The sequence below is a fragment of the Bos taurus genome, chromosome 12 (assembly GCF_002263795.3).
Source record: "Bos taurus isolate L1 Dominette 01449 registration number 42190680 breed Hereford chromosome 12, ARS-UCD2.0, whole genome shotgun sequence".
Lineage (NCBI taxonomy): Eukaryota > Metazoa > Chordata > Mammalia > Artiodactyla > Bovidae > Bos > Bos taurus.
In genome coordinates this window covers 84,105,644-84,129,107 of record NC_037339.1, presented here as the reverse complement: position 1 = coordinate 84,129,107, position 23,464 = coordinate 84,105,644, and the positions used below count along the sequence as shown (strand labels likewise).

At 41.1% G+C, this 23,464-nt stretch overlaps 1 protein-coding gene across 3 annotated transcripts in view; it reads right to left on the bottom strand.

Moving 5' to 3' along the window:
• Positions 1-23,464, bottom strand: part of MYO16 (myosin XVI) — a 519,124-nt gene that overhangs the window by 170,429 nt on the left and 325,231 nt on the right. For all 3 annotated transcript variants that reach the window (XM_059892322.1, XM_025000169.2, XM_059892321.1), the window contains exon 21: positions 6,708-6,780. In XM_059892322.1, the coding sequence (XP_059748305.1) occupies positions 6,708-6,780 (73 nt within the window). The remainder of the gene's footprint in view (positions 1-6,707; positions 6,781-23,464) is intronic.

The following is a 23,464-nucleotide window of genomic DNA, read 5'->3' as shown; positions in this document are numbered from 1 at the left end:
ACATTAAAATAGCATGTCATTAATTAATCTGCTTATTTTTCAATAGGAATCTGAATAGAACTATACTAGGGTTCTGCTATGTAAAAAAATAAATTTCCTCATTTGATTTTTTCTTGTATTGTATTATCAATAGTGTGGTGAGTTCCTGAAAAGATTTCAGAAAATTAGATTTCAGAAAATTAGATTTCAGAAATTAGAGAGAAGAAAATGTTCTCAGAGCTAGACATTTAATGAATGCATGATTTGGGAATTTAAATGTGAAACAACTTAATAATATTTCTTGTATTCGTAGATCGATTCATTGAGCTGAAAATAGATTTTATTGATACCTAATAGTCTATCAGAACATGTGCTATGATTAAACACCACAATGAGGTATCACACCCCCAGCGGTCAGAATGGCCATAATTTAAAAATCTACAAATGCTGGAGTAGATGTGGAGGAAAAGGCACCCTAAAATAGGTTAGAAACAAGGACCTACTGTACAGCATAGGGAATTATATTCGATTTCTTGTAATAGCCTATAATGGAAAAGAATCTGAAAGGGAATCTATGTATACACATAACTGAATACACTTTGCTGTACACCCGAAATCAACAAAACACTGCATAAATTAACTATACTTCAATTAAAAAAATCAAAGGAACAATACATGGGACTTGCCATACTAGGGGTGAACACAGAAGCCTTTTCCTCACTAAGGTTTTCCTAATTCTTCTCCCAAGATATCCACTTAGAATTAGTCCTTCTCACATTTGCACCCCACCTACCTCGCTGTAGTGTCCCTACCTTTCCTAGTGCCTAATGCAGAGTCTGGAACTTGGGACACATACAAAAAACATTTGTTGAATGAATGAACCACAGAGAACTCTGATGCAAATGAGCCAGAAAAAATGGACCCTTCCAGGTTCCGAGAAAACACTTTCTTACAGAGCAGAGACCACAGTACTCTCAGTTTTCCCATCTGTAAAATGGAATTATCTACATCAAGAGCAAATGGCTTGAGTTCAACTGATGGGTTCAATTGATGGCTGTTAATATATCCTCTGAGCTTCCCTGGTGGCTCAGATAGTAAAGAATCTGCCTGTAAAGCAGGAGACCGAGGTTCACTCCCTGGGTCGGGAAGATTCCCTGGAGAAGGAAACGGCAACCCACTCCAGTATTGTTGCCTAGAGAATCCCGTGGACAGACGAGCCTGGTGGGCTATGGTCCATGAGCTGGCAAACAGTTGGACATGACTGAGCGACTAACACTTCCACTTTCTTTCCATATGTCCACTGATTTCTTTCTGTATCATATCTAGGATAGTGATTTCACAACTAGGGATTGCATGGGGTTTTTTACAGGTTGAGGTTGACAAACTACATAATCTTATTTCATAGAACTTTAGAAGTCCAGGCATTTGGCTTTTTCCAAACCTTTGAACACTTAGCCCAAATCTGAGTTATTGTTCACCAGGACTTTCCAAAAAATCTCACTCTTTAGAAAAGATTTTGTAAGCAGGGAAATGTTTCAAATCCTTGAAGACTCTTCTGAAATCCGCTTAGACGAAGCCTCACTTGACGACTGGTCAGCTGTCATTATCTTATCTTCTACAACAGAAGCTTTTACTTTGAACAACTGTGTTATCTTTCCAAATTCTCTGTATTCTTGTAGCAAATTGCTGATAAGCAGTTTTACAGACTCCATGGCTTTAAGTTTCATTTCATGTGGCTGCATGCTATGTGTCTAGTGGGAAATGGGGGGAAATTATTGAATGTTAAATCATTAGCTTCCACTACTTGGTTCTTTATGACTTTGGTGAAGATCTGTAGCCTGCAGAGCTTGGCAATAGCAACTGTTGGGAGAACACATTCTAACATTTATTAAAATAATTTTCATATAATCTTAGCGTTTTCTCATTTATTCTAGATGGTACAGGCATATTGTATTTTATTGTGCTTCTCAGCCACTGCCTTTTTTACCAATTGAAACTCTCGAGTTACGTTGGGTCAAGTAAGTCTACCAGCATCAGCTTTTCAACAGCAGCTGCTCAACTCTTGCCTCTGTGTCACATTTTGGTAATTCTTGCAATATTTCAAACTTTTTTATTATTATTATATTTGTTATGGTGACTTGTGATCATTGATCTTTGGTGTTTCTACAAAGACTTGTTGAAGGCTCAGATGATGGTGCTTTTTAGCAACGAAGTCTTTATTATTAGGGCACATACATCGGGTTTTTCTTTGGCTTTTTTTTTTTTTTTTTTTTAGATTTAAGCTATAGCACACTTAATAGACACAGTGTAGTGCAAATATTACTTTCACACGCACTGTGAAACCAAAGGAAATACACGTGACCAGCTTTGGCAGTATTTGCTTTTTCGCTGTGGTCTGAAGCTGAATCAGCAGTATCTCAGAGGGGCACCTGTATATTATGGACGCTCTCAACATACTCAGTGATGAAAAGAATAACCCAATAAACCCCATCTGCAGTCAACCGACTGCAACAATTATCAACAATTACCACCTCATGGCTAATTCTGCCTTATCCATTTCCTTATCCATTACCCTCAAAATTAGATTCACTGAAGTAATTCTCAGACATTGTGTCATTTAAACTGCAAATATTTGAGTATAATTCTCTAACCTACAATGTCTTTTAAAAAGTACCTTCACAGTATCTATATCACATGTAATTTATATCAAGGATAATTTTTTTAATTTTGTCAAATATCCAGATTTCACATTACATTGATTAACTCATAATGTTTATACTTAAGCAAATCAGGACCCACATAGTGCCTATATATGTAACTGATTTATATGTCTCCTGGAGCTCCTTTAATCTGTAAGTCACCTTCTTCTTTCACATTTTTATTCTTGCATTTTATATGTTGAAGAAATCAGGTCATTTGTCTTGCACTGTTTCTTACAGGTTAGATTTTGTAGGGTGAACTCTTATAGTTTAGTTTATCATTCTGTCATCAGCTGTTTTTTTAAGATTTTTTTTGATGAGGACCATTTTTAAAGTCTTTATTGAATTTGCTATAAATATTGCTTCTGTCTTATATTTTGAATTTTAGGGCCTTGAGGCATGTGCGATCTCAGTTCTCGGACCAGGAATCGAACTCACAACTCGGCAAAGGAAGGTGGAGTCTTAACCACTGGACCGCCAGGGAAGTTCGTCCTCGGTCCCCAGTTTCTGTTAGTTAGTAGTTACATCAATGCACTTGATTACGCTCAGGACTTTTTCCTTTCCTTCCTTCTGCCCTCCCTTCCTTCCACCCTACCTTCCTTGGTGAGACACTTGACAAGCATCTGATATACTGTCCGCCTTCTTTGTAAGCCAGCTGTGATCGGCCCTCATCGCAGAGACGCCTAGATTCATTACTTATCAGGATCGGTGACGCTGACTTGCTCTAATTCTGTCATTCATTCTTCATTTATTTGTAGTGAGATTGCACCAAGTTATACTTATAAATTAACCTGGGGAGAATCCGGATCTTCGTAATAGCAAGGCTTTCTACTGATGCAGGAGGTCTTTTCATTTTTCACCTGTGATTATGCACCTTCCAGGAGCATTTTAGCTCTCACTTAGGCCAGTGGCTAACTTTGCTGATGTAAATGTTTTCTTCTTTTCCTCTGATTCCGGTAAACTGCCTTAAGAACACACAAAAGTCCTTTGTTTGACGAGCTGATGCACAACGTGCCATGTACCAGGCGCTCTCGCTGTCTGCGGCCACGTTTTCATTCGTCCTTTTCAGCTGTCTAAATATTAATCATCTCTGGACTGAAAAGTATTTTTGCCTCTCCCTGTCACATCATGCCTTAAATCGCCTTTGCTTTTCTAACATCAGTGGCACCACGATGCCCACGGGCACTGACATTTCCTAGTAGCAGAAACAAGCCCTCAGGTAGAGCATCACAAGCTTTCAGCTAGTTTTTGGGAGCTTCTTGAGCATACCCAGGCTGGTGGTCCTGATTTTTGGAGCACTTCTTAGGATCTTCTGAAACTGTCCCTGTCCTAAATATATGTCAAGTTTCTTATGGAAAATGCTTATGGATGAACAATTGTCAAGAAATATATAAATATATATTTTCCTATTCCTGAGCAAGAAGAACCACTAGCAAATTTACTAAAGATTTTTTCTTATGAGTGTGCTCTTTAAATTTTAATTGAAACACATTTGTTAGTGACCGGTCACTCAGTCGTGTCTGACTCTTGGTGACCTCATGGACTGCAGCCCACCAGACTCCTCTGTCCGTGGGATTCTCCAGGCAAGAATACTGGAGTGGGTTACCATTCTCTTCTCCAGGGGATCTTCCCAACCCAGGGATTGAACCTTGGTCTCCTGCATTGCAGGCAGATTCTTTACTGTCTGAGCCACCAGGAGAGCAAGATTTTTTCTTATGAGTTTACTCTTTAAATTTCAGATGAAACACATCTGCTAAGCTTGTTTTCTATGCATAAAGTGGTATCACACCTGACTGCACTCTGTGGCGGCTGACATTCTAGTGAGAAGCTCATAGGTCAATAAGCTCAAAACAGAATAGAACAGATACTTATAAAGACATTAAGATCCTTCTGAGTTTGGTTCTGAATATAATATTGATCTGGTAAACACTCTGCTGCAAGTTTCCAGTGGAATAAGACATGCGGAAGTTCACCATTCTATCAGCAACTTCGAATCTAAAATGCATCATTCAATCCAATGGCCTTTAAAACACCTCACAGGCAAATTCAGGAATCTGCTAAATCCACCGTAAGTTGAGATATGATTCCTCACAAAGAAAATAATTTTATTTTTCAGATGCCTCCTGGGTACTATCGTGCCCCAGTAATTAAGCAAGCCAGCGAAAACGGCATGGCCAGCCTACCCAGCAAACTAAAAGCACATCTTTCAAAATATTTACTGTTTTCTTAATTTAAGTCTAAAAAACTTCGTCTTGAGCTTTTACCCTTAAGTATCTAAAGCTTTTGGTATTTAACAGACTTGTTTTTTTAGATTAAAAAAAGCCATTCTTTGTTATATAAAAATCTCAAACCATGTATATGTTGTTAACTATATAATTAAAATATTTAACTTAAGGAAAGAGTGGTAAGGGATGCACATAACTGTAGTAAAGATGTTAGTTTTCATGAAAAGATAATATGAATGTTTTGCGCATTGCAGCTGCCAGCACAGGCCTGATCGGTGCCCAGGCATGGGCGCAGAGTGGGGCCTGGGAGCCCAGCCTGTGCGGACACTGCCCACCTGTGATTTTTGTGTATCACTAACCAGGAGATGCAGAAACTGTGAGTCTCCTTAGAGACCAGAACTCCATCTTTTTCTAAGACAAAAATGTAAGGAATCAGTACGACTGGCATCAACATTCAAACACGGGGGCTGAGCTGCGTTGGCAGAGGCGGCTGCAGGCCTGCATCTCTCGTGGGACAGCCTGCTGCCGGCTCTTCACTGCCTTCTTCTGTACGGGCATCACTGCTTCTCTTAATATTAAGCAGTAAATAAACAGACCACGAAGTCCTCCCTTTTGCATGAATCCATGGACACAGAAGCACAAAGGGAGAAGCAATCTCTGATCTCCTTGGTATTATTTCAGAGGAGAATTTGGGTAGGGTTTTGCAGAGAAATGATTCATGATGATTCACCCTGGATTAAGCGAGTCAGTATGATTAAGACCTAGTCACAGGGCTTTGCATCCCGTTTTTAGGGGGATAAAGGCCGAATTGGAAAAGGTTTTTGGGTGTTCCCACTTACAGAGGTGATCATAGCTACCGACCATTTCTTACACACGTGCAGAGAGCTGGAAAATGATACCAGAACCTCCATAATAGGCATCTTGTCTATGGTCACAGCTCTGTGGGTCTGTTGCCATCTTGACATTACAGATAAGGAAACCAAAGGTCATTACAGATTCTACATCTTAGCCAAGACAGCTCTGCTAGTGAAAGTCACAGAATTGGGTTTCAACCTCATGCTAGTTAATTTCTTATCTGGTGTCACTAACCACCCTAAGCATTGCATGCTTGACATTTTTCATGTAATATAATGCAGTGTGGCTTTTCCTTTTTCCACCTGTACCTTTTATAGGTTTATTTTTTCTTCTCTTCTGAGGCAAGTTTTATTTCTATTCTTAACATTTAATTTTTAGATACACTTAATTCAATTAAACTATTTGCACTATACTAATAGCATGCCTAAAGAACTGAGTGCCTTTCAAGTCCCCTAAATTGTAAATGGATTAAAAATAATCAATGCCTCTTTAACCTCCTTTTATGAGTTGGCCATTAGTCATATGTATGCATATGGCGTAAAGCTGAATCTACAAATAAGATCGTTGACCATGAAAGAGTATGTCCATTCCGATTTTTGGCCAGGGCTTGCTAAAGCCCTTCACCCTCGTTTCAGAGATGCCCACACTGTCTCTGGCCCAGTTGAAATGGCATTTCCATAAATACAGCTCCAGTCTTCATCTAATACTGTCTTTTAAAACAAGCGCCTCTGTTTAAAACTAAATGATTAGGCCAGTTTACAAGGTCATATAAAAATGATGACTATGTCAACAAACCAGGGACATTAATTTAAAACAGGGTGGCTAAGTACTTCTTTTAATTATATGTGTGCAAGAAATCATGGGGACAGTCTCTAATGCATTCACAAGAGGTAACTATTTGTTGGAAAAACCATTCATGTTAATAAAATTTCAAAAGAAATCCACTTACTTGTTCAAATTCATTCTTTTGAAATTCTTCAAATCCGAAGATGTCCAGAATCCCAATGCCCCACGTCTGTGAGCTGAAATGGAACAGAACACAGTTGAATGGGCATCCTTAACCCTGCCCACAGCCACTCCAGGTCAGAGGAACCCGGCCACTGAGCACGTCGTCGATAATCTGAAGTAAAAGCATGCACATGGTGATCTTAACCTGGTGAAAAACTGAAAATTAGGAGGGAAGAATGTTCTTTGAATGCTTTGATTCAAACACAGACTCATTAACAAAAATGCGTTTGATATCTAAATACAAACTGCAACAACAAATGGATGGTTTAACATTTGCTTCTCTGCAACACTTTCTCTGTCGTCTCCTTCAACCAGACTTGCTTCCTCTGAAGGACTTTGCAGCTATCTGTTGAGTGGGTCTCCTCAGCTAAAACTTGTACCTTGCCAGGCTACTCCAGCCACAAGTCAAGCAATTTCTCCGTCATACATAAGTACAACACGAGTTAACCCCATTAAGCCACATGCATGTTCTTTCACAGATTAAACTGAGCCTCAAAGTGTTCTTGTAAATAAAGAAGAACTGTGAAGATCATGAAATGCAGGTGCAAAATGGACAGGGATCCACGTAATGACTTCATTCTCCCGCGTAAACGATCATCCTCAGAACTCGCTCGTCCCGGACGGTCAAAACACAGATGCTGGCAGCCTCGCTCTATCAGCCCGTGTCCAGTCCTGCATCTTCTTTCAACCGCCCCGCCTCTTTCCACGCCACACACGGAGTCAGTGAGGAGAGGAGGGGGACCGTGCTTGACCCGGCGACACCGACAACCTGGATTCTGTGGGGCTGTGGGGGTAGCACAGGGTGGGGTGGGGGGTACCCCTGAGGAGCTTCTTGCAAAGAAAGGCCTGGATGCTTCTGGAACACTGGTCAGCCCACCCGTCACGTTAATGTCTCTCTCCAGTGCATCTGCAGGGGGAATGCGGTCCGCATTTTCGGCCAGTGGGAGTGACGGTCCCTCACGACGACGGTGCTCCCTGTCTCATCACCAGTCTCCTTGCCGGCGCAGAGGGTGCGGGTTTTGCTTTTGTGTGCTTGGCCGCGCCGCATGGCTTGCGGGGTCCACTATCCTGTCTCTATTTACTGCCAGTAGTACAAATGTGAGCTTCCTAAGTAGGAAGGAGAGCACTTTTAAAGCCCTAATACAAGCATCGCATGGCAAAGAGTGTGAGTCAGTTAAGGAAGCAGAGAACCATTCACTGGAGGTCTCTAGGTAACTAATTCAGTATTTTAGAAGAGAAAAAAAATAAAGTATTTCCCCCTCTGTCCAAATAAACTCTACATGGTTTAGAGAGTCAAATGCTAGAACAGGAAGCTATAAACACATACAGGAAAACAAATGTAACCATTTTCCCCCCCTTGTTTTCAGTTCTGTGTAAGGTCAAAGGAAAACATTCACAAGTATGATTATGCAAGTACTAAATTCCTCTGGAGGATAAATAGTTTAAATGCAATTAAATTCTGTTAGAAGTCACTATTGTTTTAAAATGCACGGTCTCTTTCATGTTCATAGATCTTTTGCACTGTCTTTTGCCTGCCCCACCTCTTTCTACCATCTTTACAATGTGGACAGAGGGACGTTGGGGGTGAAGCTCGCTCAGTGGGGACCATGGTGCTGAGGTTCAGGCTGACCCGTCGCTTTGCTGTTTGTGTGTGTGTGTTTTCCATGTAATGAGCTGCATCATTTCTCTTGTAGGAGGCTAGTGATGAAGCTTGTCAAGTTTGGGAGTTACTCTATCTTCGCAAGAATCCTGATTCAAACACTTTTTAGTTGGATAACTTTGGCAAAGTCATTAATACTTAAATTTTCTGAGCTGAAATTTCATCATCTGTAAATCTAAGATGACAAATCCTATTTATCCAGCTAAACATTCCCTATGTAAGAAGTGAGGTAAAGAAAGTTCTAGAATAATAACTAGTATACCGTGTGTCTCCAGTCACTGGAAGTTGCTTTAAGAAAAGTTGTTTAAACATGCTCTTGAAGTAAAGAGGGTGGCTAACAGAAGAAATATAAACATCAAATCAGCATAGTAAAATGTCAATCTCATGAAAATTGCAAAGGAAATAAAATTCTGAAAAATTATGATGAGAAAGATATTCCCGAATACTTTTGTTGGCAGCTGAAAACTGGCAGGGCCTTCTTGAAAAATGACTTCCTTACGTGGCATACGGAGAAGGCAATGGCACCCCACTCCAGTACTCTTGCCTGGAAAATCCCATGGACAGAGGAGCCTGGTAGGCTGCAGTCCATGGGTCGCTAAGAGTCGGATATGACTGAGCGACTTCACTTTCACTTTTCACTTTCATGCACTGGAGAAGGAAATGGCAACCCAGTCCAATGTTCTTGCCTGGAGAATCCCAGGGACGGGGGAGCCTGGTGGGCTGCTGTCTATGGGGTCGCACAGAGTCAGACACGACTGAAGTGACTTAGCATAGCATAGCATACGTGGCACAAAGCTTTGAAATATTCATATCATTTGAACCAAGACTTCCATAAGCAAGAACCAATACTAAGACAATGATCAGAAATGCAATTAAAGACAGAATGATGCCCATTGTTACAGTTAAACAACAAAAAGAAGTAACAGATACCCCACTCTAACGACACAATTAATTAAACAACATGCATCCTAGACGGGATTTAGTGAAACTGTCAAGTTAACAGAAACCAATACACAAATTCTGTACAAATAAGCTCTATTATATATCTAGAAGACCTAGAAAGAAGTACAGTCCACCTGAGAAGAGGACCTGGAAATGTCTTCAGTGGTAGACCCAGAGGTGACTTCTTACTGTTCACAATGTCCTATGTGTGTGAGATGCCCAGCCACTCAGTCGCGTCCGACTCTTGAAACCCCATAGACAGTAGCCCTCAGGCTCCTGCGTCCACGGGATCTTCAGGAAGAACACTGGAGTGGGCTGCCATTTCCTCCTCCAGGGGTCTTCCTGGCCCAGGGATCAGCCCTCAGCTCCTGTAGTGTCTCCTGCACTGCAGGTGTTACTGCCGAGCCACCAGGCTATTACAATTCTATTAGCCTTTGCTGGAAAGACGTGTGATTGAATGCAGAGTGGTCACCTTCTGAGCTGGTGGAGGAAGGGTAACTGTGACCTTCAAGGCAATGGAGCCCAGCCGAGGTGGTGTGGACAAGGGTCTGTTTTTCCACGCATGGGAGGTGCAGCAGGGACCCTGGGAGTCAGGGAAGAGCAGGGCTGCTTCCTGACGGCCAGGTGCCGGCCCAGAGCACGGCTGGTCGCTGCCACCCTGCACCAGGACCGCGCAATCAGGCTCTCAGGTCCGACTCCCCAGACTGGCCTGCTCAGCGGGCCTCCTCCAGACAGCCTGCAGTGTAGACAGGAGTCAGGAGAAAGGGTGACAGCCACGAGTGGCCAGACCTCACACACACTCTCTTCCCTTCTGTAACAACGGGGGCTTTGTGTGGACAGAGGACGCCAAGGCGGTCCAGCTGCACGCAGGTGAGCATGACGTTGATCATGGTTCCGATCAGGGAAAGTAAATTATTAATTAGTAACGTAGACTAGCATGTATTTGGTTCAAAGAACACTCCTTTCATTTATTCACATTGCATACGTATCAAATTCCAAACTACATTTTGTTACCAGATAAAATGTTTAAAAAAGATGGAGAAAAAGGAATAACTATTTTCAGGAAAAAAAAAATTAATCCAGGTTTAATGCATTTTAAGGATTATTTTTGCAACTACTGACAGACAAAATGTGTTTGCCTTTTTTTTTTTTCAAAAATCTATTTCATCATTTATGATTGAGTGAAATTTTGTTGTTCAGTGACTCAGTCATGTCTGACTTTTTGGGACCCCATGAACTGCAGGCTTCCCTGTCCTTCACTTTCTCCCGGAGCTTGTTCAAACTCATGCCCATTGAGTCGGTGATGCCATCCAACCATCTCATCCTCTGTCGTCCCCTTCTCCTCCTGCCTTCAATCTTTCCAAGCATCAGGGTCTTTTCCAATCAGTTGGCTCTTCGCATCAGGTGGCCAAAGTACCAGAGATTCAGCTTCAGCATCAGTCCTTCCAATGAATATTCAGGACTGATTTCCTTTAGGATTGACTGGTTTGATCTCTTTGCAGTCCAGGGGACTCTAGAGAGTCTTGTCCAGCACCACAGTTTTGAAAGCATCAATTCTTCAGTGCTCAGACTTCTTTATGGTCCAACTCTAACGTCTGTACACGATTACTGGAAAAACTATAGCTTTATGTGACTGCTACTGCAATAGCTACCTTGGCAGGAGGGAGTCAAGGGCCTGCAGCCAGCAAAATGCCCGTTCCATGCGGCAGTCAGCAGTGCTGTCATTTCACTTATTGATATCTCGACTCGTATTACACAGGCATTTAACTCAACATCCAATTTCTAGCAAGGAGGAGCAGACAGAGGTCATCAAATGAACCGGGATTCAATCCGTTAGGCAAAATTAACATATTAATGAGATGATCTGCTTTAGTTCAAATTCTGCCCTGGAAATCTCCTGAGGGTTTTCTTAACGGTTAACAAAAATGCCTACCCCGCATCGACTCATTAGTAAAATACACCACTTTCGATATCAGACAAAACGCTAAATGCCAGGGCATCTGTCTGACTTTGATTTGCCTTCCAGGCCTGTGGGTATGAGAAAGGGGAAAGCCTAAATTAAAGAGCATGTCCTCTTCGGAACACGGATGAACTAATTTTATTTGGGCAGCGAGGTTGGGGGATCTATCCACATCAGGTTTTGTCCTCAGTCATCTCTGGGCAAGGAGGGGAACTGACAGTTACCTAAGTAATTCAAAGTCAGCTCAGGAAAGAAATGAATGCTGTTTGGCACAAAACCCTTAGATGGAGCCAGAGCTGAATCAGACCCTGTGGCTGATCGCTGACACGTCAGACCCCAGATGGGGTAAGAAATATGAACATCCTAGCATCATCTGCAGTGTAGAGGGCTGATTCAGAGTTCACCCCCTGCCAGAACGCAGGGGGCCACCAGATGTTTGGATGTGACCAACATCTTCCAAGGGCTTCCTTGGTGGCACTGGTGGTAAAGAATGGAGACGCAGGAGACGTGGGTTCGATCGCTGGGTTGGGAAGATCCCCTGGAGTCGGAAGTGGAAACCCCACTCCAGTATTCTTGCCTGGAGAATCCCAAGGACAGAGGAGCCTGGTAGGCTATAGTCCATGGGGTCACAAAGAGTCAGACACTGGGGGAACATCTTCCAAAATATCCTGACTAGGAATCATAGAATCCTAGGTCCTGAAAGCAAAACCAAGCCAGAGAGATAAGCCAACACCCTTCATTTGTAAGCAAATGAAATGCGATTATCGCAGCTTCAGAGGTTGAACAAATTAAGATTCACAAGACATAAATGTCTCACTAAAGATTTCATTAATGCTAAGTGTCAAGCTTAGAATAGAAACCCAGATCTCTCGATTTCCAACTCCCTTAAAAAAAAATTAAAACCGAGTTAAAAGATAAAATTGCTGTATTCATAAATTAACTACCATCTTGAATATCCACAAAAATGAGACCTATATAACATCTCAGCCCACTAGTCGAAAGTACAGTAAAAAGTGCTGCTTCATTTTTCACTTATTATGCTTTTCTCTTTTTTCAACCATTTTACTAAGATTTAATTACATACAATGTTGTATAAGCTTAAGGTATATAGCCTGTTGACTTGCCACACACAGACTGCAAAATTATCATGCTTTTCTTAATAGGGTTCCTTTTCTCCATAATAATTCTGTCTGAATACAAACCCTTCTTTTTATGAGGTTCCTTCTATTTAAATTTTAAAGAGCACTTTGGATTATCTTTGCTAGTTAATAGTAGATTTTGAAGATCGTTAAAGTTTGTGATTAGTCTGCCCCTCAGATGATGATAGAGAAGAATGTTTGGAAGAACTGGGATCAACAATCATCTCAGAATCCCTCAGACCACCCAGGAAATGGACACCTGTCTTTCTAATCATCACCTTCAAGTACATACACTTGCAACTTGAGGTTCAAAGGAACCGCCATGAAAATTCAATTAACTAGATAGTGACTTCCAGCAAGTGGCTATTGTTGGTAAGCAACCAGCCCAAAACTCACTGACCAAACAAAACAGGAAGTCCTCATTATGGTTCTAGGTCCTTTTGTCAGCGTGGGTGGCCTGATGGGGGTTGGCAGGTCTAAGACAGCACCCTCCTCCCCAAGGGCCCTGGGGTTGGCCAGCCCTTGGCTGGCTCACAGCACCTCTCCCCACCCGAGAAGGACCTGGGCTCAAGCGTGAGGGGCAATGACAGGGATCTCAGGGGGCTCTTGTGAGGCATTAGAGTTGGCGCCTCTTCACCTTGGTTGTATTCTCTTGGCTACAGCAAGACACAGGGGCCGCTCAGACGCCAAGGTAGAGAGAACCGACCTCACCTCTTGATGAGAGAAGTGTCAGAGCGGTTGGGCAGGGCAAGGAGGCAGAGATGCAAGCAGCCGGGGGCAGTTTTGCCCCACGCTTCTTCACTTCACTTATTAGCTCGCTCACCTTTCAAACGGGTAGTTTGAAAAGTGCACCTCGTTCTGCAAAGGTCTGACAGAGACCCAGATACAAAGAACAGAGGGACAGAGGGCAGTGCTATCCTCAGGGACACGCCCGTGGACAGGCACGCTAACTCTAAATTATCATCTTGGGAGGAAATAAAGAAACCATTTACATTTTTTAAAGGTAGCTTTAAAACTATGCTTTTTTAAAAACTCAATTTTCTGACCGTTTCCATGTGGGAGATGTTCCTGGGAAAACTCAGGTTTCAAGTCTGACACGCAGGGTTCATACTCCAAGCCCACTAACTCCTCGCAGCTGGGTGACTCAACCCCTCTGCGCTCCAGGTTCACCATCTGAAGAACACGCTCAGCTGCTTCAGTCAAGTCCGCCCCTCTGTGACCCCAGGGACTACAGCCCACCAGGCTTCTCTGTCCAGCGGATTCTTCAGGCAAGAGTACTACAACGGGCTGCCATTTCCTACTCCAGGGGAGCTTCCTGACCCAGGGATCAAACCCGAGTCCGCTGCACTGCAGCCGGATTCTTTATTACTGAGCCACCTGGGAAGCCCCTATCTGAAGAGAGGAGACAATAATTCCTTCCACATGCTAATGTCAACATTAGCTGCAATAATCCCTGGCTCAAAGCCTGGCTCATTTATAGGCAATTTCCAATTTATTGTTTATAGGTAATTTCCAATTTATTATTTATTTCCAATTTATTGCATTCCAATAAATGCACCTCACCACCTACTATTACATCTGCACCCAGGAAAAAGCCAGGTTTGGAAAGTGTATTTTTAATAAGACGATGTGTCAAGAGAGAAAAGTTAAAAGCTTGGAGCTGACAAAAACTAAAAATGTCCTTTTGTTGAAAAGCCCATCCTCCTCCATGAGGAAATGATATTAGAACAAGGCACACCCCATTTAAATCGGGGGAGGTTTCCTTCCCGGTTTTCCTTTGGGGAGAGGCAGGGTCCCCGAGAGCCGGCCTGGGGCATCCTGCTCTCGCCTCTGAACGGTGCTGGGCCATCGTTTATTCTGGCAGAGCTGCCAGTGTGCGCCAACGACAGGCGCGGAGGAGCTGAATGCATACAGATTCTGTTAACTCTACCCAGCAGGACAGGTTATCGGGGGTGGAGCAGAGGCCAGACGCATTTCCCCAGCGAGAAATGAAACAAGAGCGCGGGCACCGCTAGCAAAGCGATGGGTTTCACCCTCAGCATAAAATAGACAAGCTTTAGCCTCTGCACTCTTGGCTCAAGACAGGGCTACAGGAGAAGGCCCACAGGTTTTTATTAGCCTAATACATCACTGAATCTCTTACATACATTATTAGATCTATTTGGCCCTCAAATAATATTTGCAAATCACATACTAGTCATTATCAAAAAGGAAAAGCACCAGTGTTCAATACTAAAAATGCCATGGTCTCATAGATCTGAAAGATCATCTCTTTTCCCCTCATGTCTCCTAAACACATGCACTCAGGGAAAAGTACACAGCTCTCTGTTGGTTTGATAAGTGACCTATTATTGAAATAATTTATCATATTATCATGATTAATATTTGTATTTAAACATTATTGTGTCCATAGTATGTGGTAATTTTTATAATAAGGATGGTAATTTTTAACCATCATTTTATATTTATTACGAAGTATTTAAAAAAATTTTGAGTAATACAATATACATGAAACTTTGGTAAACCTCTCACATTTTTTTATTTCTCTGGATCCTTTTATTTTTTTAAAAAAATGTATCTCACAAAAAAATGAAAAAAAAGTGCAATTACAAAGAAAAGGTTCATAGCTCTTTAGGAAATCATTATACATATGAGTGTTTTGGTAAGGAAATGGAGCAGAAGGAGAATTATTTAGAAAGCAGGTTTTGTCTTAGATATTTTGCTAAATTGTGTAGTTTTGGTTGTCATGGCAATAAGTACCATGATTTAAATGTCTATGCAGAAATAGAAGTCACTCCTACCATATCCATAAGAATCAAAGAAATCTCATTACTTAATGGGAAAAAAAATTCTCAATTTGGATGAAGGAGGGAAAAACACGGCATGCCAAATTTATTTTTCTGACAAACTGCTTGTTATTTAATCTCTGAAACAAAAATAAAGACAAAATATTTAGAATTAAACAACAAAGGAAGAGCTACATACAAATCTCCTGGAATGCACTAAGTAGGCAGAAGATACTTCATACACTCAGGTCAACAAAATCATCAGAAACTATGAAACAAACATTTCAGTGAGGAAGTCAGATAAAAAAGAGAAAAATTCAGAGTCAAAACAGGGTATCATAAAACTGCAAAGATTAGTCAAATAAATAGCATACACATGAGGAAGGACAACAAGGCAAATAAATTGAGTTTTGAAGACAATTCATACAGGCAAATTTAAGCAAGACGTGTCAATGAAACTGGGGCAAAGGCATAAATAAATAATATCAGGACCGAAAGCTATCAAACCAGAATTATAAGAGATACTGACTGGAAGATTATAAACAAAAGAAAACTGTGATTTAGTTGGTGAATGTACTTAAAATCTTAAAGTGGGCCATTTTCTAGAAAATATATATGACCTTAAAAAGAGAGAAACTAATCTGATTAGAGCCACACACTTTAAGATAGTATTCATAGGTCAATTCTCCCTTCATCTCCTCAAAAATTTTTTTGGAGAATTTCACCAAACACTCAAGGCATATATAATTTTCATTTAAAACATCTTAGAAGAGAAGAAAAACAGAATGCTCTCAATTCTTCCTTAAACATAGATGCAGAGGATAAGGTGGCGGGATGGCATCACTGACTCAAGGAACATAAATTGTGGCAAACTCTGGAAGATAATAGAGGATAGAGGAGCCTGCTGTGCTGCAATCCATGGGGTCACAAAGAGTCAGACACAAGTTCCCCACTGAACAACAGCAGAAACATAGACATAAAATCAAAAGATTCTATAAAAAAAAATCTTATCTCATTAATGAAAATAAATGCAGACATCCAAAATAATGACTAGAGAATTAAATTCAGTACATCATGACCAAAATAGGACTTACCCTGAAAATAAAGAATTACTCGACATCAAAAAAATATACATCACTAAAATTTGCCACATAAGCTAAAAAAGGAGAAATAATCTTAATAGATAAAAGAAAAACATTCAACAAAACAGCATCCATTATGGTTGAAAACATTCAGCAAAGATTATCTACTGGAACTCTACCTAAACAGATTTGCTGCTAAGTTACTTCAGTCGTGTCCGACTCTGTGCCACCCCATAGACGGCAGCCCACCAGGCTCCCCCGTCCCTGGGATTCTCCAGGCAAGAACACTGGAGTGGGTTGCCATTTCCTTCTCCAAGGTATGAAAGTGAAAAGTGAAAGTGAAGTCGCTCAGTCATGTCCGACTCTTATCGACCCCATGAACTGCATCCCACCAGGCTCCTCCGTCCATGGGATTTTCCAGGCGAGAGTACTGGGGTGGGGTGCCATTGCCTTCTCCTACCTAAACAGATTACTCACTGACAAATGTTTAGAGGTATTACATTAATTTGGACACAAGACAAGAATAGTCTACTATCACCAGAAATTTTTAACACTGTACTGGGAGTGCTGGCCAATGCAATAAAATAAGAATAAACAGAACGACGAAAAAGACAAAGAAGACAAGATCACTATGATCATTTTCATGAAGATATTCCACTGGAAAATTATTAGAACTAATAAAGTCAGCAGGGTTTCTAGATATAAGATCAACATATGAAACTCAAGATTGAGTATCCCAATAAACAAATTAAAATATAATAGAGAAAGAGCATTCGTCATAGCAACAGAAAGTACAAAGTAATTAGAAAAGAATGAAATAAAAATGTGCAAGAAATTGATAGAAAAAACACAAACATATTTAAGAAATTACAGAATGTATGAAGAAAGAAATATATAAGAAAATATATATATATTTCATATTTATGAAAACAAAGAATCAACAGTCTAAAAAGGGCATTTCTCTCCATATTAATCTATAAATATATTTCTCCACAAAATCCCAAATGAATCTTTTAATGGACTGAATCAAAATGACTATAAAATTCATATGCAAAAATAGAGATCCAGAGATAACCAAAATAAATAAGAAAAATAAGAACATATTGTGAGAACTTACTTATTAAAACAATATATTACTGATACAGTTTAAGTCAAATAGATTAAAAATCAGGAGGGGGTAAAAAAGTATTTCTAATAAGTGAGATAGGGATAATTGAATATCCATCTAAAACATAACATTAAATCAGTTTCTCATATAAACAAAAATAAATTCCTGATGTATGGAAAATCTTAAAGTTTGGGGGGAAAATGTAAGATGACCTTGAAGTAGGAAAAGAATGACTATGCTAAGTGCCTAAGTCAGGTCACTGTAAATCCCTGAACAAAGACCACCATGCCTGTACGAGCACGTCACCACGGGGGCAGCGCAGAACCTGCTTTTCGTGTAAAACCTCACTGGTAGTCAGAGAAATGCAGGTTAATACTCTCCCCATAATTCTGCTACTAAATATATACCCCAGCGAAAACTCTAAACAGATATCTCAGGGTGTGACATTGTGACTGAGAAGGAAAGAAGACCTAAGTGTCCATGTAAATGCAAGCAAATGTGGGCACTGTGGTTTCTCTGCAGGGAATTCAAGCAGCAGAAACAAAGAATGAATTAGCTCATTAGTATCAATGTAGTTAAACCTCAAAAGCCATGTGGGGTTAAAAAGGGGAGCACAGCATAAAGTGTACTGTATGAGAGCGTTTCCTTACTTCTTGATGACTCATGATGTTACACACTTATTATGAAACACCAACATCCAGATGAATTTTTAAAACTGTGGGACATTTACACAGAATCGATGACACAGACTTCCTGTGTTTGAGCAGGAAGGAGAAGGATGGATTTATGCAGGATAAACAAAAGTAACTTCAGCTTTTAGCTGCAATTTTCTATTTCTTTTGTGTTAAAAAATTCTGAAGCAGAAGTGGCAAATGTTAATCATATGAGATAATAGGTAAGGCTCTTCCTGATTATAATCTTTCACCTCCCCCAAATACACTTAATGAAGGAAGGTATTACATGCTAAATGGGGAAAAAATTCAAAAGCCTATTTTCCTTTTCTCACAAAGGCACAGCAGGTATTTTAGTATTTCTATGAGGCATCTGGGAGTTAACAGTATAAATTCATTTATTAAGAAGTGTTTTACATCATAATTAACAAGGCAGTGTACAAAACATCATTTTACCAACTCTTAATTACTTACAAGTGTTGGTATAAATTTTCAGATTATCTTTCTTCTGGATGTGCAATATCCATCAGAGAACTTAAATCTTTATAATCATTTTAACAAAGTTCTAAGAGGGAAAGATAAAACTAATAAGTAGATACTCGAGTCTGAATCAGATTTATTTACACATTCAGTCTCTGCTTCAGCTGCAGGTTTTGCTTTGTACTTGCGTGTCTGAAATGAGGACAGGTAAACACGAGAGAAACAGAGAATGAGATATACTCAGGATTCACAAGTGGTGTTAAATATATCAACAGGATCAGACGTTTCCTGGTGCAAACTAATTTCCAATTTTGTTATCAAAATAACGGTGAAAAGTATTTAATTTCTAGACGTTGTTCTCCTTACTTCATTTTCTCATCACCCAGTTTATCAATTAGATAGTTAACTTATTTTGGTCTCAAAAATCCTGTGTGCGTGTGCACCTGTGGGTGATTCACATCGATATATGGCAAAACCCACCACATACTGTAAAGAAATTAGCCTCCAATTAAAATTAATTAATTTAAAAATTCTGTGTGTGCGCATGCCAAGTCGCTTCAGTCGTGTCCGACTCTTTGTAACCCCATGGTCTGTAGCCCGCCAGGCTCCTCCGTCCATGAAATTCTCCAGCAAGAATACTGGAGTGAGCATTAAAAATTCTTCCTCACTGAGATTCCTTGAGTATAATGGGACAGATGTGTGGGGTTAAAGTATTTAATTTTGATATTCCTCTGCTTCTCAGTGGTCACACAGCCCTGCCAAGCCCTGTCCTGAACTACTGAGAATTAATACAGATCAGCTAGTGGATGGTCTCAAAGAGGAAAAGTATTTAAGCCTGGAGGGAGACACGAATTCCATTACAGATTTGGCAGGCATGGGGCAGGGGGTGGGGAGGGAGCAAGCAGATATCTGACAAAGTGTGTTGCTTCTTTTCAATAAAATTTTTCTGCAACCTCTGACTCAGGAAAGAGGAAACACTGCCCACCTTAACACTTCCTGTTGGAGAGAATGATGTCAGATCCTCGGCTAAGACCAAGGTAACCATCTCTGAGGAGGCAGGGCAGGACAGGCGTGTGGATGCTCTGAGGCCCTTTGGAGAGTTTCAAGTCCCAATAATGAGCGATTACAGTTGCCTGGGATGTAACCAGTGGATGTGGCCACTGGAAGAGATTAATCTTCAAATTTTAAACTCAAAGAAGTAACCTGACCAAACTGACTTCCTTGCAAAAGAGGAAACAAATGATACTTTTGTAGGAACCATCTGTAACTCTTGATGGCTACATTCTAGTCCTTTTAAAAAGTCAGGTAAAGTGAAGTCGCTCAGTTGTGTCCAACTCTTTGCAACCCCATGGACTGTAGCCTACCAGGCTTCTCTGTCCATGGGATTTTCCAGGCAAGAGTACTGGAGTGGGTTGCCATTTCATAGACATTTATTTAAAAAATCTTTTGTTTAAACAACTTAAGAAAAAAAATAACCGCCCCCCGCCACACACACCTGATTTGAATTTTTAGACATTTGCATCCTGGGAAACAGGAGGAGATGGTGCAGGAAGCATGACAAATCCAGCTGCACAAAAAGCTAAAACAACCTGTAGACAGAATTTGGAAACTGTCCTAAGACTCTAGGTACAGCATTAACATTTACAGGTGACGTATGCTAGCAGTATGGGCACGGACTAGAATCTAGAAGACGTTTCTCATGGTTTGTCTGTAATGCAGAGGACAGGGCTCCATCCCCAGGCCCCGAGAGTTTCATAAACTAAGACGCTGACTTCCTGTCCCTGATGGATGAGATCCTTGACAAATCCTCAGTTATAGCTGCAAATCTAATCTACTGAAAATAATCTTAAAAAGATTAACATTCTTACCCTCATATTAGTGTAGTAAAAATCACATCTATCAGGGGGTATCTCAGTGTATGTTTTTAACAATCACAGATTATATCTAAAACTACAAAGTCAATTTTCTAATTAAAAAGAAAGTCAACAACAAAATCATTACAAACAAATTATTTGACTTAAGAATCCTCAAAAACTAGCAGGAGACTATGAACCAGATTGGCGGTACTATCTCAGAATTTATTAAGGTATTTAATCAACACATTAAGAAGTTAATACAGTCCAGTGACATTGTTTGTTGTTTTTGTTTTTTTTTTTTGAGAGGAGAGTCCCCCAAAATTATATGTAAAATTGTGCATTTATTCCATTCATCAGATTCTCAAACTGGACTTTGACCTTAAATAAAGTCTAAATATACTATAACATTTCATAAGTACATTAAGTGCTATCTGGTTGCATCAATGAGAAAAAAATGGAAATCATAAAGAAGATTCATTATATCATATCATGTATATTATATCATTTCAATATAATATACAGCAAAACAGTCAATTCTGTTTAAAAATCCTTGGAAATTCAACCAATGTGTATATACACCACTGACTATTCATAACTTGTTATGAATTACTTGTGTGTAATACTACACACAAGGAGTTCTCAGCAGAACAAAGCTGAGAAAAATTCCCAAATGAAAACTTGAGCCATAAATCCACTTAGCCCAGTGAATTCACCTTGTCTTCATCTCAGAGCGTGAAGGTAAAACTCTGCTTCCACTCCAGTTCAGGGGGGCAATCTTCAGAGCAGCTACATAGGATCTCAAATCCTGAGCTGGGTTGTTTTTAAACCAGCCTTTAGAGTTCTTCAAGGCTATCCTCACTCTTTCCCCATTTGAAACACCTGCTGCCTCTAGGAAAGATAAACAAGTCTCACCGGTGAAGAAGTGCCATTTTTCTGAGTATGAAACTTACACTGCTTGCTACAATCTCAAGAGCGCAGATCCGCTGCATGCATTCCGATGCATCTCATGTTGTCAGATGCTGGAGAGGACCGTGCCCACCTGATGCCCCGACAGGACCGCAAATCCATGCCCCTCTGCTCTTCCGCCTCAGGCCAGGGAGTGAGGTGCTGGTTGTGAGACGCCAGGACCCGCTGTTAACATCACCATCCTTTACAATGACTCACCCGGACTGCTGGGGAACACATGTGCCTTGTGGCAATGCAATGATGCAAATCTCTCTGGAGACCCAGGGCATTCCATGCTGACTTACAAAATCACTTTCTTATAAATTAAAACATATGAATTTAGAAGTGAAAGTGTGAGTCACTCAGTCTCATCCAACTCTGCAACCCCGTGGACTGTAGCTCTCCAGGCTCCTTTGTCCATGGGATTCTCCAGGCCAGGATACTGAAGTGGGTTGCCATTCCCTTCTCCAGGGGACCTTCCTGACTCAGGGATTGAACCCACATCTCCCGAGTCTCCTGCACTGCAGGCAGGTTCTTTGCCTGCTGAGCCACTGGAAAAGACTGTGTTGCAGGGAAAGAATGAGGACAAGAGGAGAAAGGGACGACAGAGTAAGACGTGGTTGCATGGCATCACCAACTCGATGGACATGAGTTTCAGCAAACTCCAGGAGATAGTGAAGGACAGGGAAGCCCGGTATGCTGCAGCTCATGGGATCACAGAGTTGAACATGACTTAGTGACTGAACAACAACAATGAATTTAGAAATGGGATAAGATACCAAAAATATCCTCCTGATAATTTCAAGAATTAAATCATTGCATTGATGTGTGGATTTTAAAACAAAACAAACAAACAAAAAAAACAAATAAAATAACTTCAATCTCTGTTTAAAATAGTCCAGCTTTTCTCACGGGTATACCTATTCTAAACTTCTTCCTGCGTCTTCTCTCTCCAGGATCAATCTAAATCTACAGATCGAAGGACAAGGCCTCTGGACAGTTCCTGGAATGGTGACCCCTGCCTCCCGATGAGAAGCAGGATCACTTTGATATTTCAAGCCCGGAGCCTTCATCCCAATTTGACCAGCCACCTGTCTCCCAGTGCTCACAGGGTTGGCATCTCAGAGATCCCAAGTTTCCCCCTCGTCCAGTGCTTCCTCCACCACGTGGCCAGTTTCTGTCTACTCACTCGCCTGTCCACGCAAGGATACTACATGACTTTTTCCTCAAGGAGCCCCCACCAAGTGGGAAATGCCGTGATTACTAAGCCTCATGGACTTTATTTTTCCAACAATCAAAGCCCACAAACTGCGCTCTGGACCCCAGGTAATACTCTGCAAATGTGTCGCAGACGTGTCAGGAGAGAAGGGAAGGAGCGGAGGGGTGTGGGTACTGATCAGAGGTAACCCAACATCGCTGCTTCCTCTAAACTCAGCCAACAGTCACGCCTCAGATCCCAGTGGTGCACAGGAGTAGCCACACTACTCTTTCCACTACTCTTTCCCCATTTGAAACACCTGCTGCGTCTAGGAAAGATAAACAAGTCTCACCTATGAAGAAGTGCCATTTTTCTGAATATGAAACTTAAACTGCTTGCTACAATCTCACGAGCGCAGATTCGCTGCATGCATTTCGATTTGTTACTGTAGTTCAGTCGCTCAGTCATGTCCGAATCTTTGCAACCCCCTGGACTGCAGCCCGCCAGGCTCCTCTGTCCCTGGGATTCTCCAGGCAAGAACACTGGAGGGGGCATGGTTGCTGTGCCCTCCTCCAGGTGATCTCCCTGAGCAGCAACATCCCTATTCTTAAATTATTTCCTTTATTTGCTATTCTCCAAACAAGCAAGATTACAGAATCCACACAAAACAAGGAGTCTGGACTACACCTAGGGTTTCCACCATGCCCTCCATTTGCCTGTTTTTCCCAAGCTCCACATCACCACGGATGAACTAGGAAAGCTTCTTTCCAGCCACGGCCACCGAGATGCTGCTGTGGAACCACCCTGCTGTGTCCAGCACTGTGCTGACAGCTGTGTGTCCATCTCTCTTATCCTCGGGTGATCCTTGAAA